The sequence below is a fragment of the Rhinichthys klamathensis genome, unplaced genomic scaffold, assembly GCF_029890125.1.
Source record: "Rhinichthys klamathensis goyatoka isolate OS25496 unplaced genomic scaffold, OSU_Roscu_1.1 h1tg000169l_1, whole genome shotgun sequence".
NCBI lineage: Eukaryota > Metazoa > Chordata > Actinopteri > Cypriniformes > Leuciscidae > Rhinichthys > Rhinichthys klamathensis.
The window spans coordinates 2,832,994-2,850,730 of NW_026606700.1; the positions used below are offsets into that span (position 1 = coordinate 2,832,994).

Genomic DNA, 17,737 nt, shown 5'->3' on the forward strand with positions numbered 1-17,737 from the left:
TTACGAGTCCCAGTTTTTTCTCCTAAACACCCGTAGAGAGGCTCTATCACAATGAAGAAGAGCAAGATTGATGGGGCACTTGTACACAGAATAGACGAGCTTGCTGCCTCATTGTGTCGGTGAGGATTTCTCGCAGGGCTGCTCTGGAGGGAAAAGTCGGGTCTCGCCCGCGTCTTTGTTGCCACGCGGCTGTATGCGATATGCTCACAGTGGAGGGGTCAGATATAAGCCCGGTTAATTCCAGCAGACAGCAGGTATTGTTGCTTTATTGTAACAAATTGATCTGAGACCGCTCTCGTCTGGTGCTGCATGATGAAGTAGGCTGGACTCTTTTGTGCACATTAATTATCTTTAAAATAAATATGACAATGCCTGTGCTCGACGCAGTGGGACTGCAGGAATAGGGCCCTCTTCACCAGGCTCCACTTTTGCTTTTGTTCATTGGTGTCTTGTGAAGAGATTCTTTATCACACGTATGGAAATATAATATAAAACCTCTGCAGAATAATATATCCATGACTCCGGGACAAAACACAGCTATCGTAAATTTAGATGTCTTTTACAGTGAGTTTTTGCATCAGAGCAAGGGCTATTATTCACAGTAGTGACTGTTAAATCAACATCTCAGAGGGTATATGCCTTTTTATTGCATCTGTGAGTGTGTTTGCATATATGCAGGTGTACAACACTTGGTGATTTAACTTCAAATGGAAATGTCGGACTTACTTGGCAAATGCTTTTATTCAAAGTAGTTTAAAGTGCATTCAAGCTACAGTATATGTTTTATCAGCGCATGTGTTTCCTGTGTATTAAACCCATGACCTTGGTGTTGCTTGCACCCTGATTTATGACTACCGGTAAAGTTGGCCAATGTGAGAATGTTTGGGGCCAGTTGACATAACTGTGACTTGCCTAATTGTTCTATCACTATATCTTAAAGGAGAACTCCGGCGCAAAATGAACCTTTGGTCTTATTACACATTGTTACCTAGTCAACCGTTATCTGAGATTTGTTTTCATGATTATCGAATGTAAATAGTTTTATCTCTACAAACAGTTTAGCCTATAAAGCTAGTATAACGCTAGTATATTGGGCATAGTGTAATGACAAATAAAAATCGCTTGTTAATACCACTAACAAGGTTAAAAATAGCCCCACACTAGCACGGTAGCATAATGAGGGTCCCTACCTTCAAACCGAAGCATTGAGAACTTTGTCAGTGTCCAGACAGTTTAATAAGAAGATATTTTAAACATACAGTCAACTTCGCGTATACAGGCAGGAGCCATCTTTGAAAAAGAGTCTCTACCAGTCGATCTACGAACGCCGATCCAAGCCTGCTGTTCGCGCTCACCTTATCACAACTTATAGCTCGTTCACATCTCACCAGCGCACTTGGATCGGCGTTCGTAGATCGACTGGTAAAGACTGTATTTCAAAGATGGCTTCTGCCTGTATACGCGAAGTTGACTGTATGTTTAAAATATCTTCTTATTAAACTTGTTAGTGTGGGGCTATTTTGAGCCTTGTTAGTGGTATTAACAAGCGATTTTTATTTGTCATTACACTATGCCCAATATACTAGCGTTATACTAGCTTTATAGGCTAAACTGTTTTTAGAGATAAAACTATTTACATTCGATAACCATGAAAACAAATCTCAGATAACGGTTGACTAGGTAACATGTGTAATTAGACCAAAGGTTCATTTTGCGCCGGAGTTCTCCTTTAATTATTTGAAATGATCTTAATGAACGTGCATTTTTTTATGCCTAAAACTTTGGCAACTTCCACTTGTTGGCAACTTTTTAAACTTAAATTAAGTTGGCTTGAATAGATTTATCTTAGTTATAGTTTTATTTATCTATTAAAAATGTTCTGCATGTATTTAAATAGGTTGAAAATCACTAACCAGTGTCAGTGTTGTTTCGCCATGAATGGTATAACTACTTGGTTATTAGCATGCATGTTACTAGGATATTGGCTGTTTATAAGTACTTATAAAGCACATATTAATGCCTTATATGACCATGTTCTACATCCCTTAATCCTACCCAATACCTAAACTTAACAACCTTACTAACTATTAATAAGGAGTAATTAGGAGTTTACTGAGGTAAAAGTTGTAGTTAATAGTTAGTTAATGGTGAGAATTGGAGCCTAATCTAAAGTGTGACCATAAATAATAAAAAGCCTATAAATGCTATATAAATTCCTAAAATGTTTACATTTTTATACTCTTTTTTTTTTTTGTGCTAGGCCAGTGAATATGTTTCTGAACTGCAAATAGAAATTTGGCCCGACCAGGAAAGCAGAAATAGTCTTATTGTAGCTGTGCTCTGCTTCAGCCTGAGTATCAGTGATTTAATCTCAATCATAAATGGCACTACGGCACATGGGCATTGAGTCACTCTGGCATATATGTAAAAGTACAACAAATAAATGTAGAAAATGTACTCGAAGCTCTCGCGAGGGAGCGGCACCCGCTGTCAAGTGGAATATTGAAGTGGCACTTATAACAGCGGGGCGAGCGATGCAGGTTCCCCCTGAATAAAAAGACATAGCAAAATGATAAGCAAGCCCTCTCCAGTGCCTGCGTGGCATTCCCTAGTTTCCCATCAAATGTTCTTCACTTCATTTGTTGTTATATCTGCATTTGTTGCTGTATGCACACACACACACACACACACAAGTCTGCACGCTGGCACACACTCGCGTGGATGAGAGAGTTGTCAACTCTGGGCACTTAACCAAACCGTAATATTGAGCTGTAAGGCTTATATCTGTGGTTTCTAGTCTTTTGCCCTGTGGGGATTTGCCTTCCTAGATCCTCAAAGGAAACACTGCTCATCTTGTCGTTTATATTCAAGCCCACCGCTCGGGCCCTGGGCAATCACAGAAATCAGTGTAAAGTGTTCACAAATGAGCTTCTGCCGCCCCTCCTCCTAATGTACATCGGCTTTGGCTTCATGCTACATTTTTAATGCACAATAAGAGGAAAACATGCTTGCATGCATAAGTGTTTTTAGTATGTCTGAAGACTGTATTTAAAGTAATGCTGTCAATTTTGTGTTACAAATTAGAAGGCAATTAATCGTGTCCCCTTCCCAACTCTACAGCAAAATTGATTGCTGTAGACTATAGGTCAGTTATGTTAAATTACTTATTTTATAATGTCTTTTCAGTGTCAATATTATTTGTTTTGTTTTGTTGCTTTTGATTTATTAATCAGCATATCATGTAATTAATTAATTTATTTCTCAAATGATAGCCCTAATATATAAAGTGTTTTCAGTGTTCTGAAAATATGTAGGCTATAGACATAAAACTCAAAAAGATAGGAAACATTTTGAATCGGATGATTAAAATTGTACTTATACATGAAAACATATACATGACTTATGTTGTTCTGGAGTGCAATACTAAATGAAAAAATATGATCTTTAAACTTACAAATCACGATCCTGTCAAAAAAAATTCACACCCCCCAGCTCTTAATGGATCTTGTTACTTTCTTGAGAATAGGTGAACATTTTCACCTCAAAATCATACTGTCACTGCTAGAAAGGGTTCAAATATGCAGAAGATGCTAGAAAACTGAAGAACGTGCAGAACCTGGATGACTTTTCTCAAGAAGAGTAGGCAGTTTAACCGCTCAGGACAAACAAGAGACTCATGAACAACTATCACAAAACATGCAGTAAAAACAGTTGTCATCCAGGTAACAACACACATTATTAAGATTCAAGGCTATGTCCACTTTTAAACTGGTTAACAATAACAGTAATTAGAAAAATAACATGCAGCTTTTATGATCCATTTTATCTAGCACATTCTGTATTCTCAATAATTTATTCTGCTTTAAAGTCCCAGAAGTCATAATGATGATGTGAGCAATTTCATATATTTACATTATATATCATCCCTAAGAGCAAAGGATACACATTATGTGTAATTGATGCTTTATCTGTTTTTATCGTTCTCGTTCTCCCACAGTGAATATAGTTTATTTGCTTCTTAAACCAGTTAAATGAGTAGCATTTTAGCTTTTATAGAGATTCAAAAGGCAAATGGTGCACCAAAAATGGAAATGTAATTACAATCAATATCAGTTTGCTTTCGCCATGATTCTTTTATCAGAGCATCCCCAATTCTGAAAGTCTGGGCTTTGAGAAAATCCCGAGTGTCCTACTGGTTGAGGTTGCATGTGTGCTCTGTGAATACTATCATCCTGACTTAAATTATCTGGAGCGAGGGACGGCTATTAGGTCTTAGGCAACCGAGCAAATACATTTCATTTTCCCGTCTTTTATAAACACCTTTGTGAAAAGCCTGAATTTATGCATTCAGGAGTCTTCAGGTGTTACATAATAGCAGATTAAACTTTCAAGAGACATCTCCATGCATGTTTAATGCTCGACAGGGATTTTTAGAAATTTGTAAGCTGCGGTTGTGGGAAACCTACTTTTGAATCTGTGTTATCAGTATATGTCAGATTTGATATGCCCTCCTGCGAGTTTAATCAGCGCAGTTGTATTTAAGATTAAAATGTATTGAAAAAAAAAAAAAACATTTCAGTCCGTCTATGCTGGTCATTTTAATGCTTCTTTTGAGACATGTTTTTTTTTTTTTTTTGTATACTAATGCATCTTGTTCTGTGTCTGTTTTTCACGCTCTCTACAGAGGATGAGCTGTAGCTATCTCCTATGCACCATCCTGCTCTTTGTTGCAGTGTTACTGGCTGTCACGGTAACCGGGATCATCCTTCTGATGAACCATTACCAAGCGCCCAGCGGCCCCGATGGCCCCCCTCTCATCAGCACTAACCAGGATGAGGCTAATGCCCTGGTAACCATCGAGAGAGGCGACGGTTCCCGCATTAACATCTTCATTGACCCCAACTGCCCCGACTACAACAATAACTTCCTGCGTCTGGAGGGCGTGCAAACCTCACTGCTGCACTCTCTCACCGACCACGACACTGATCTGAAGTCAGTGAAAGGGCAGGACCGGGCTCTGCTTGTTAAACTGGCTGAGGAGGTGGCCAAACTGTCCGCCCATGCCAGTCAGCTGAAGATGGAGTACAACGCTCTGAGACAAGGCCAGGGCAACATTGGACAGGAGCTCAGCACTCTGCAGACCGAACAGGGCAGGCTTATCCAGGTTAGTAGCATTATCCACAAAGCCAAATTCCTGTGCATACCAAGTTTGAATTTCTGCCATGAAGAACTTGCAGAATGAGATTTTAAAATACAATGCTGGGAGAGTTCACAAAGAATGAATGGCGCCGTTGATAGTGCTTTTTGCATTGTTTTAGCGCCAGATTCACTAAAGAAATTATGCAAGTTAGGTAAACGTGCAAATGCGACCACCACATTCACTATCTTTCAGGCTGGTTCTGGGTATGAGGATGTTGGGAATGCTGCACACTGTGGGATCTGGCATACTTTGCTGGGACTTTGCGGCATTGTCCAACTACTTCTATCCAGGTACCTGATTCGGAACTTTACATCGCTCATCTGGATATATGCCTGGTTATAATGGAGCAACCCTTTAAATGTGGTTTACCATCTGCTTTCCATTGGCAGTAATAGCGCGGTGTTAAAGGGATAGTTCATGCACCCAATAAAATGGAAATCCTGTCATAATTTACTCACCCTCAAGTTGTTCCAAACCTGTATACATTTCTTTCATCTGTTGGACACAAAATAAGATATTCTGAAAAATGACGGTAACCAAACTGTTTGGTTACCGACATTCTTCAAAATATCTTCTTTTGTGTCCAGCAGTAGAAAGAAATTCATGCCGGTTTGGAACAACTTGAGGGTGAGTAAATGATGACAGAATGGTGATCCAGCAAAAGCTAGGTTTATTCAGAAGCTAGGTGAATTTTTTAACTGTTCAAATGCTGAAGAAAATCACTAACCATTTGATTTTTTAAATAGAATTTTGCCATATATATATATTATAGTATTCATATTTACTTATTTGCATATATTATTTATATACTTATTTATAATATTGTTATTTATTATAAATAAATATAATAATAATAAATTTATTAGCCTACTGACGGTAACAAGGTTGTGCAGTTGAGGCTCGCGCAGCCTCTCAAGGAGAAATCTAAACAAATGAGCGCAACTCACAAAGAAACTCAGTTAAAGCTCCAGTAGGGAGTTTTGAGAAAACGTTGACTTAGCCTGAAAATTTGAACAAGCACAACTTACAGGTCCCACCCCCTTGCTCTCTGCTGCGCTACAGCCCTCCCTCCACAGCTCGTCCTCCACAGCGGAGCCTGTCGTGAACGCGCAGGCTAGTAACCAGGGCCACCGATAACAGCGGATAAAAAGTTATATGGCACATTCACTAATAGGGACTAAACGTCAACAATATGCTTTACATTGACTATGGCCTGCCCATACTTTGACTACAAACTTGGTCCTCAAATCATTATGTATTTTCCAATAGCCTACATGTAACTTTATAACGTTGCACTCTTTCTATAAGTTATAAATAGCTAGTGAGATAACGTTAATATAACGGTAACTAACGTTACAGTATGTAAGTAATTATTCTAGCGATATATAATGCTAGATAAGCATAGGCGTCATTTACGGGGGGGACGGGTGGGACATGTCCCCACCACTTTTTGCCAGGGTCGATATTGTCCCCACCACTTTTGAAACATCTCGCGTCACGGATGTACCAATACAAATAAAAAATCTCTAGTTAACTAGCAGCATTCGTTTAATTCATTTGTTAAATAAGAGGCGATCTAGCGCTGAAATGTGTTGTCTTCACTCGGACGCGCGCTTCAATCCGTTGCAGAGATTCTATTCGTTCCAGAGAAATCACAATTCAAAATGCACACAAACGTGTCCCTGCTTCTGAGGGTTCTAATCCGCACTCGTATAGTTTTTTTTCCCCCTCATCAAAACCGATAATGTTTATCAGTGATAAAGTATATCAAGATTCTTGATATACAATTATCGGTTTTGATGTGGGGAAAAAAACTATACGAGTGCGGATTAGAACCCTCAACCTCCGACACGGATCTATATATATATATTCACGGATCTATATATATATATTCACGTAAAAATTCACGATACTAACAACATTATATTAGATCTTAATATAATATTAAATTTAAACCCAAAGTACCATCACATTTTTGGTCGGACATCATCACATCTTTGTATACATTTTTATTTATTTAAATCAGTAAGCTACAGGACATCGGCGTCTTTCAAACCATGACCTGCGCGAAAGAGAAAAAAGAATGAACGCGTCATTGTACCCTGCACTTTTGAAAATGCCCTTCCGAATGCGTCTCTGTCCCCCCCACATTTCAAACCAAACTGACGCCCATGTAGATAAGGTGTGCTAGTACATTATTTCAGCAACATGACAAGCCAGTGAATTAGCAGGTTTCAATTGTTGCTTAGCAGAGTGCGTGACATTTTATCTACATGTTATGCGGCTAGAGTTTTGACACAGAGTCAATGGGCTCTGTGTCATTCTTTCTTTTTCGCTTGTTTATCGTCATCGGTCTTTTTCCTTTACCTCTTTGTTTTATGAGCAGGTGTCACTCGAGAATTGGCCGTTTAGGTTGTTTCTCCGTCATAAGCACAGCTGCAGCACGCCGGCAATCTTGAGTTTGAACGACGGCTCGCGCTCCGGCGCTTGCGCTGTGCAAGAGAGGGGTGTGATCAGCGCGTATACGAGCGTGACTGACACTGCTAAGACACTCCTCCTGGCTCTGATTGGTTGTTTCTGACCGGGAGCGTGTATTTCTTGCAAATGGCAATAGGACCACTGGGAGGAGCCAGAGGAGCTTGATTTTTACACAGATTATCTGTCTCATATTCTACTGTCAGGACATAATGACAGTTTTAGCAAATACATGTTTTCAAAAGTTACCTACAGGAGCTTTAACAACATATTGCCGATAAAAATTTGAAATGTGGAGGTTTTATATTTTTAACATGTGATACAGTTGACGAGTAGAACTGTATTATACAGTTGACCTCACACGACGAGTGCTGTTTTCCTGAATACCATCACGATTGAAAATGTGACATTGATTTCATACAACAGTTCAATAAACAGTTAAAATTAAGTCACTTACATTTTAGATGCAATATTGACGGTTTTTGTTCTGTTTCAGCAGCGAAAATAGTTCCAAACAAAGATCACAGCAGAACCATAACGCATCTCACAGCAACACTCAAACGTGTTTTCATTACTGAATGATTCAGCGTTTTGAACGAATCGGTGTCAAAGATTTAAAGGGATACTCCACCGTTTTTTCATATTAAACTATGTTATTCCCTTAACTAAGACGAGTTGATGCATACCTCTCTCGTCTCAGTGCGTGCACTAAATCGCTCTGTCTTGCGGCGAAACTTTGATAGCACTTAGCTTAGCTTTGATAGCACGTTTTTCCTATTTAAATACAGTTACACGAGTAGTGTAACTCGACCAAGAATGGTGACAAAAAATAAAACGTTGCGCTTTTCTAAGCGTGTAAAGTGGATAACGGGAGCACTTCGACTCGGCGCATATATATCTATGGACTCGGCGCAGTAATATCATCACTCCGGAGAGGGAGAGGGGGAGAGGATTTTTCACGGGTGATGATATTACTGCGATCCTAATGAATGAACTGGGCTAAGCTAAGTGCTATCAAAGTTTCGCCGCGAGACAGAGCGATTTAGTGCACGCACTGAGACGAGAGAGGTATGTATCAACTTAGTCTTAGTTAAAGCTGCCGTCGGCAACATTTTTTTGATCATATTCAGTGAAATCGACACTATAATCTGACAGAACAACATAAATAAAGTGGTTTTAGAAAAAAACCCGAGCTTCTAACTCCACCTGGAGCGTGTTATTTGTTTTGCAAAAATCCACATCCATCATGTACAATCAGCGTAGGGGGGTGTGAGATCTGACTGTCAATCACAGATCGGGCACACGCCACCCCTCGCGCACGTTACAATCACATGCACACGCCTGAAGCTCGCGGAAGTTCGCGCAGTAACGAAGATCTCGAGTGATGGCGGAAAATCAAGTAAGCTCATTTAGAGTATAAATGACGTTAGCAATTGCAATCTATCGGTAGATTAGCCAGGACAGCATACCTCCAAATACTCCATGGCGTTGATGGATGCTGATGAGACGGGCGCGTTCACTGAAAATCTGGTGCACACGCACTGACGAGCATGAACTCGGTCACGGTGGGAGGGTATCCGTTGATAGTGGGGGAGGGGCATGAGAGTTGTAAACATTCAAAATTTTCCTAAATCCACTCAATCTGCCAGACTTGCCGACTGGAGCTTTAAGGCAATAACAGTTTAATATGAAAAAAACAGTGGAGTATCCCTTTAATGACCCATTCATAAACATATGAATCAGTCGTTTGAACGAATCGTTTGAATGAATGACTCAATGACTCTCTCATTAAGATGGTGGCCTGCCGCCTCCTACTGGCGCTTTAGTGTTATGTTTAAAAGTATCATTCTTTCCAACGTTTCTTATTTGTATATTTAAAACAATCTCATAACATTATTTAATGCAATTGTAATTTTTCAGTGTAAATGATTTAATTTGATCACTTTAAAATAAAAGATGATGCATACATTTAATAAGATTGGGGGGTAGGGGGATGCCCTTTAAAGGTGCAGATATTACAGTATGCAGATTTAAATGTACCAAAGCTGATTGAACACTGATGAGAATATTGCTTCAGAATAAATTATATTTACAACACACACACACACACAAAAAAACATCTGGACAATCAACTGTTTTACTCTACTTTTACAAGTGAATGACAGAATTGGACAAGCATATGAAAAGGCTTAATGTCGAGCCCTGTTTTTAAGATTTTTAATGTTTAAAGTCTCTAATGCATGCCAAGGCTGCATTTAATCAAAAGAACAGTACAAAATAGTAATATTGTGAAATATTATTACTATTTAAATAAACGTTTTTTCCTATTTTAATGTGATGGCAAAACTGAATTTTCACCAGCTATTTCTCCAGTCTTTAGTATCCATGATCCTTCAGAAATCATTCTAATATTCTGTTTTGGTGCTCAATTATTAATTATGTGATCAGTATTTATAATGGTTCTTAGTATGATCAAACAGTTTTTGCTGCTTAATAATTTTTTCGGAAACCGTGATACATTTTTATCCAGCACAAAATATACAGCAGGGTTGTGTGGCATTCAAATTCCTCAAATTCTCAATATTACCCAACTTTGATATATATAGTGCTTCTGTTTCGTTAAATAGCATCTGATTTCATGTGAACAGACCTTGACACCTTCCACATGAAAACCAGATTTTGCTGAACTTTTTGCTGATAGCATTTTTAAAATAGTTTGGTTTAACTTCATAAGCACCATACTGCCTCTCCTTCACCTGTCATTATGTTAAAGGCTTCATCAGCACCAGCTGGATTGTCAAGATGGAAGAGTGTAGGAAAATCACAAGCACCATTACTCACAATGTCCCACAAGTTCCCTCTTTATGACCTTTTTTGAGTGTAACACTCGCTGATTACAGAAGACGAGAGATTATTTATCCTTGACAGTAATTTGAGCCTGAAATACTAAGGTTTCTCAAACATTCAACAAATCTTCCAGTGTTTACAAGATACCATTTCTCTCTTCTGCCAATATGTTGTCGGCATACTAAAGCTCTTTATGAGCTTTTCCCGTGTGATGAACGGCTCTATCTTTATTTCTTTCTCTTTTCTTTTTTTTTTTATAATTGAAACTTGAGGGAAATGACTTGCCCGTGAACTAGCGGGGGATTGAGCTCACACTACGCAGCCGTATGCCAACATCCCCACCAGGCACACACCTCATTTTCACTGTGCATTTGAAGATGAGATGACAAAACGCACTGGAGCTCAGTGGTCAACAGTGGAGGACTTTATTTGATGTGGCAGACCACACAAGGACATTATAGTAGAGAATTCAGTCAACCACATGATGTCTGTATAAGAAATATAGACCCATTTGAATGCCCTCGACTGAAACTTGCCTGTTTTATATCCAAAAATAATATAACATAAATATTACAGTTGTCTACATATTGTATATATTTGAATGTGCTTTTTTGAGATTCAGCTGTGTAGCTTTTCAATGTTAACCTTTGTACTTTTGCTACATATTATATATTATATTAATATTATATGATCATATTTTATATCCAAAATATTATAAAATATAGATATACAGTCTCTCTCTCTCTCTCTAAGTCTATATAACATACATATATGTGGGGAAATTCAATGGATTCACTCTGAGCAAAACAGAACTAAACACATGAAAATCCCGCCAATAACAGAAAACAAGCAGATTACCTGTAACACCGTGTGTATGTATAATATATATGTTATTATATACTGTTATATTTGATCAAAACAGCTGTTACTATTTTACCCAGTATAATAATTCAATAATATTTAAGTACATTTTTGATATAGGAATATCTTGATGATCTACTAAACATCTAAACGGTCAAATCCCTTGTTAAATTGTGTAAATTATGGCGTAATTGTCATTTTCTTTTATATTTATTAAAGTGCCGTAGGTGTCCCGTGTGTCTGATATGTGATAGTAGCCTTTCAGACCTGGCTCTGGAGAGCAGGAGACAGAATGAGAGACAGATGGGATCTGCGGCCCCTACATTTAGATCAGCGTTTTATGAATTCAGCCAGTAAACCAGGGCCATGCTTTCATTACATTCCCTCGGCCAGACAATAAAAACACTGCCCCATCAATAGGGATGATTGGGTTGAGAGAAGGAGGTCGTATTCCACAGCCTTGTGAAGTTTAGACTATACAGCCTGGTAATATCATGGGAACTTTTTATTATTTATCACAGAGTCAGAGATAACTTTGTGATATGGATGGATTTCTCAGCCCAAGGGACACACACGCTTGTCGTGGTTAGGTTGATGGGAGCTATAAACTGGTTTGCACTCACTCTCCTTGAAAACCACTGGATAAATCTGAAAGCAAATATGAGGCCATTGAGTGGAATTACAAGAATACCGAACGAGAGTTCTGAAGGGTAATTTCAAAACTTAATTACAGGTATACCATGATATCCTGAGCTCATATTATTAGATCTGTCTATAACCTGTGTTTACTTACTCTCTACAGATGGAATGAAATCCAATATCTGCCCAGTGCTTACTAGAAAATAGATTCGATCATCATGTTATATTAAGTGAGCTCTATTAAATCTTAATAGGCATCATTAAATTTATCTTTGTCAGAGGTAATTTTTTTTAATGTGCAGAGACATGTAAGCTATGCAAGCGATTATTCAAACATTATAGTGAAAATTGCTCCTTTTGTTTGAGTGGCCTGATATTCAGGCTCAATTAATTGGTGGTGATATTACCCGTTTTTCTGAACAATACAGCGCCAACAGGGTTTTTGAAGTAAACATCCCATTCATTTTTTAAATGATTTGAATGTTTTATTCCCAGTGAATATATGTTAGTATTAGTGCTGTCAAACGATTAAAATATTTAATCGCGATTAATCGCATTAATGTCATAGTTAACTCGCAATTAATCGCACATTTTTATCTATTCTAAATGTCTCTTGATTTCTTTTTGTCCCATTATTTTTTCTCATTTTAATGCTCTTTTCAACATGGAAAAGTGGATCGGCTTGCTTTGTGCAAATGTTTTTTAAAGAAAACAACATTGGCATATACTGTGTTCAATTTCACACTAACATTCTCACTTGGAGCAAATAATCTCTCACTCAATGTAACACTGTCCATTAATAAAAGGGTGAAAGAAATACTGACGAGGTCCTGATATTGACGAGGGGGCGGAGAATTCGCATCAGCTGTGTGTGTGTGTGTGTGTGTGTGTGTGCTTGGCCATCATCAAGTGGTATTTCAGACTGGACGTGCTGCGATGATGATAGCTCAGGTCACAACGACAAAACACACAGATCACTTTGGTCTTTTCAATGGGACCATTTGGCAAGTTTTTAAAAGTAAACTTTCCATTCAGAATCTTATTGGCATCCATTTCGGCGTCTCGCGCTCGTCATCCACTCAAAACGTAACGTTAACCAACTATTTGGCCGGCTCACAAGCCTAAACAAGTGTGTCCGGTGTGCCTGTTGTTTTGTTTCCGGTCTAGCTCTTTGTCAAGCCTGGTCAAGCCATTGAAATGAATGAACACAAAAAAAACACAGTTTGCTAGGCCAAAAAGGCCGTCAATCGCGCGATAAAAAAATGAACGCCGTTAAAATGGGATTGCGTTAACGCCGTTAATAACGCGTTTAACTGACAGCCCTAGTTAGTATATATATGAATATGTTAAGTTAGGGTTAGCCTAGCAGGTTAGGGTTAGCAGGTTAGGTTGGGGTTAGCCTAACTCTAACCATATATATTAGGGGTGGAACGGATCGCAGTTGATCCGTGATCCGTACGGACCAGGCCCCACGGTTCTGCGTGCATGCATTCGCGGATTAACTGCTAAATTTAACCATCATAGAGTGAAAGTTTATAATTTGAACATGTTTTGTCTTGACAATTTACACATTCAAAGAATTTTAAACGCAGAAGAAGAGGCGAAAATCGGGACTCGCTTGTTATCTGTGCGCACAGCCGCACACACCCGAAGAGCGCGCAGAGAGAGAGAGAGAGAGAGAGAGAGAGAGAGAGAGAGAGAGAGAGAGAGAGAGAGAGAGAGGCGTGATTTAGACAGCGCTCTAACACCGAATGGATTCCTCTTTCGCGTTTCCTTGCCCTTGAACGGACACATAAACACAAAATGATGTCAAAATACCCGTTTAAATGCAAGTATTCTCTCGTTTATGTCATAAGTGAACAGTTGAGAAAGAAATTTTCTGAATATATTTGGGTCAGTTAATTGGATTATCTTTCATGGCCACAGAAAAATAATTATTTCTTTGCATGTACAGCGCTTAGAGCATGTAACAAGATCAAGATCGTAAAGTAAACTTTGTTGCAAGCAGAGAATCAGAACCGCAGGAAATGGACAACGCATTCTCATCCTTTGGCGTCATATAGGTGACGCCATATGACATTTCGTCGAAATCTTACGCACATGGCAACCTTTAGCGTCAATATAACACGCACTGTTATGGGTAGGTTTAGGTCTGGGGTAGGGTACGGTTATGACGCCATGGGATCTGCGTCTCATATTCACGCTAAACGATGCCATGTGCGTCGGATTTAGACGAGCGTCACCTGTATGATGCCTTGGGTTCTGCGTCTCATATTGATGCTAAAGGATGCCATGTGCGTAAGATTTCGACGAAATGTACAAAGCGTCACATGTATGACGCCAAAGGATGAGAACGGGCTGAAATGGACCTATGGAAAAGATCCATTTAACTATGAAAAGAACCATCAGCTTATCATTTTCAGAGCCCCTCATTAAATGTATACTTGCATAGCTTTTGCAGTGGACACAATTCTTGAAGTTGTTGAAAATTGAAGTTTTTGATGGTTCCGTGAGTGTCAAATGTTGAAATTTTGAAAACGCAATCGTTTTCTTCTCCGTTGGATGAAGATATGATGAACTTGCATGGGTAGTTCGACTCTGTTCTGGATGAAGGTTTTCTCTCTCTCCATGAGCACATGGCTGAGCACATGCAGATTGTGACCTGCCGGCCCTGGGCAGGCAACCAAGGAGTGAGGAAGTCGGAAGAGTTGGTGGCCCATTCAGTGATGGTAAAGTTGCAGTTTTCTTCTGAGTTGGATTGAAGAAAATACAGTCTGTCTCTGTTGGGAGAGTGAAGGCATAGCAGGCTGTGGTCCCAGCATGGGCCCCGGACAACAACCCGAAGAAGCAGCAGTGAAGGCCAGAGGAAGAGAGGACTAAGAGGGCGTGATCTTGTGGTCAATGATTTTTAAAGCGTGAAGATGTCACACCCTCTGGATGGTTGTGAGCCAATAAGAAGTTATTCCCTTTGGAGGGAATTTCTTTACGCCCTTTGTTCAAGGCCTTTGAACATGTAATTTGATTGGTATTAGTATTAGCTTATAATCAGTGGCGTAACTTTGTTTTAAAAAGTGGGTGGGACATGTGTGTATAAATGAATGAATCACGTGACACGTGAATAAATACAGAGATCCGACTTTAAAACATGTGTCTTTTAATGGTCCAGTGGTAGAACTTTTGCCGAGCATGTCAAATGTTCAGGGTTCTAATCCGCACTCATATAGTTTTCTTTTTTTCTCATCAAAACCGAATATGATCATCAGTGGTTGTATTATATCAAGCAGGGAAACGTTTGTGTGCATTTTTGTTTTGTGATTTCACCGGAACAAACAAAGAGTCTCCGAAACGGATTGAAGCGCAAGTGAAGACTGTGCGTGAGCCACGAGATACACTGTAACCGCGCCACCGATCGCAGGCGGCAAGGAGCACTTTGATCACTTGATTTAAAAAACAACGTATTTCAGGGCTAGATCGCTTCTTTTATTTAACAAACGAACGAAATGAATGGTCTGCCAGTTGGAGATGTTTTATTTATTTCTACTGGTAGCTATCCATGCCGCGAGAGGTTTTAAAAAGTGGTGGGGACAATATCGACCCTGGCAAAAAGTGGTGGGGACATGTCCCACCCGTCCCACCCGCAAATTACACCCCTGCTTATAATACTAGTGTGTCACAAAGTTAGCAAAATATAATGTAAATTAACAAATGGGGGACGAAGATTGGAGTTTATAGAGACTAAACATGCTACACATTTTGGTTAACCAATTCATGTTTCAGACCAAAATAGTTTAGAAGAGAAAATGAAGACATAGGCCAAACCACAAAAGAAAAATCATGAGATGGAAAATTAGATACATGTTAATACATTTATCACATGGTTATATACACTCACCGGCCACTTTATTAGGTACCCCATGCTAGTAACGGGTTGGACCCCCTTTTGCCTTCAGAACTGCCTCAATTCTTCGTGGCATAGATTCAACAAGGTGCTGGAAGCATTCCTCAGGGAGTTTGGTCCATATTGACATGATGGCATCACACAGTTGCCGCAGATTTGTCGGCTGCACATCCATGATGCGAATCTCCCGTTCCACCACATCCCAAAGATGCTCTATTGGGTTGAGATCTGGTGACTGTGGAGGCCATTTTAGTACAGTGAACTCATTGTCATGTTCAAGAAACCAATTTGAAATGATTAGAGCTTTGTGACATGGTGGAAGTAGCCATCAGAGGATGGGTACATGGTGGCCATAAAGGGATGGACATGGTCAGAAACAATGCTCAGGTAGGCCGTGGCATTTAAACGATGCCCAATTGGCACTAAGGGGCCTAAAGTGTGCCAGGAAAACATCCCCCACACCATTACACCACCACCACCAGCCTGCACAGTGGTAACAAGGCATGATGGTTCCATGTTCTCATTCTGTTTACGCCAAATTCTGACTCTAACATCTGAATGTCTCAACAGAAATCGAGACTCATCAGACCAGGCAACATTTTTCCAGTCTTCAACTGTTCAATTTTGGTGAGCTCTTGCAAATTGTAGCCTCTTTTTCCTATTTGTAGTGGAGATGAGTGGTACCCGGTGGAGTCTTCTGCTGTTGTAGCCCATCCGCCTCAAGGTTGTGCGTGTTGTGGCTTCACAAATGCTTTGCTGCATACCTCGGTTGTAACGAGTGGTTATTTCAGTCACTGTTGCTCTTCTATCAGCTCGAACCAGTCTGGCCATTCTCCTCTGACCTCTGGCATCAACAAGGCATTTCCGCCCACAGAACTGCCGCTCACTGGATGTTTTTTCTTTTTCGGACCATTCTCTGTAAACCCTAGAGATGGTTGTGCGTGAAAATCCCAGTAGATTAGCAGTTTCTGAAATACTCAGACCAGCCCTTCTGGCACCAACAATCATGCCACGTTCAAAGTCACTCAAATCAACTTTCTTCCCCATACTGATGCTCGGTTTGAACTGCAGGAGATTGTCTTGACCATGTCTACATGCCTAAATGCACTGAGTTGCCGCCATGTGATTGGCTGCTTAGAAATTAAGTGTTAACGAGCAGTTGGACAGGTGTACCTAATAAAGTGGCCGGTGAGTGTATATAGAATATATAGGATTAAAAGGGTTCATTTCTCCTTCTCTGCAAGAATTAAGTAAAAGTCACAATTCCCTGCACATTCCTTTTGAGGTCGTAAAACTCTAATCAGTCTTACTGTGTCTTGTAACAGGACACGAGTTCTGCCAGTGTGTTAGCTTCATTTGGGATGTTAGTTTTGGGGGGAAGTTTCATAGACCATTGTTGGGAGAGTGAGTTTGCTGGATTATTCATTAAATATAATGAATAATTTGTGTGTGTCTGATAGGTCCAGACGCTACATCAGTTAGGCTAGTAGTTTTTGATGTAGTAGCTATTGAAGAACTTTAAGTGAGCTTCAAGTAATAAATGAAAAGCAAAATTACACTTCCCCCCATATACTGTTAATATATATATTAAAAAAAACATTTTTTTGCTGATCCGAAAAATGATCCGATCCGTGGCTCAAAAACCGTTAATGATCCGAACCGTGAATTTTGTGATCCGTTCAATATTTTGAAATAAATTTAAATTATAATTTTCTTCCTTATAATCAATCAGGGTCGTAAATGGAGAAAATAAATGGGAAAATACATCTGGGGGAGGGCTGCTGAAAAAGCTGGTAGTAGGAGTGTTAGGCAATCTC

The 17,737-nt window shown here is 39.5% G+C and overlaps 1 protein-coding gene across 3 annotated transcripts in view; it reads left to right on the forward strand.

Moving 5' to 3' along the window:
* fibcd1a (fibrinogen C domain containing 1a) overlaps positions 1-17,737 on the forward strand; it is a 127,191-nt gene that overhangs the window by 24,304 nt on the left and 85,150 nt on the right. For all 3 annotated transcript variants that reach the window (XM_056259702.1, XM_056259703.1, XM_056259704.1), the window contains one exon: positions 4,685-5,164. In XM_056259702.1, coding sequence (XP_056115677.1) covers positions 4,685-5,164 — 480 coding nt within the window. The remainder of the gene's footprint in view (positions 1-4,684; positions 5,165-17,737) is intronic.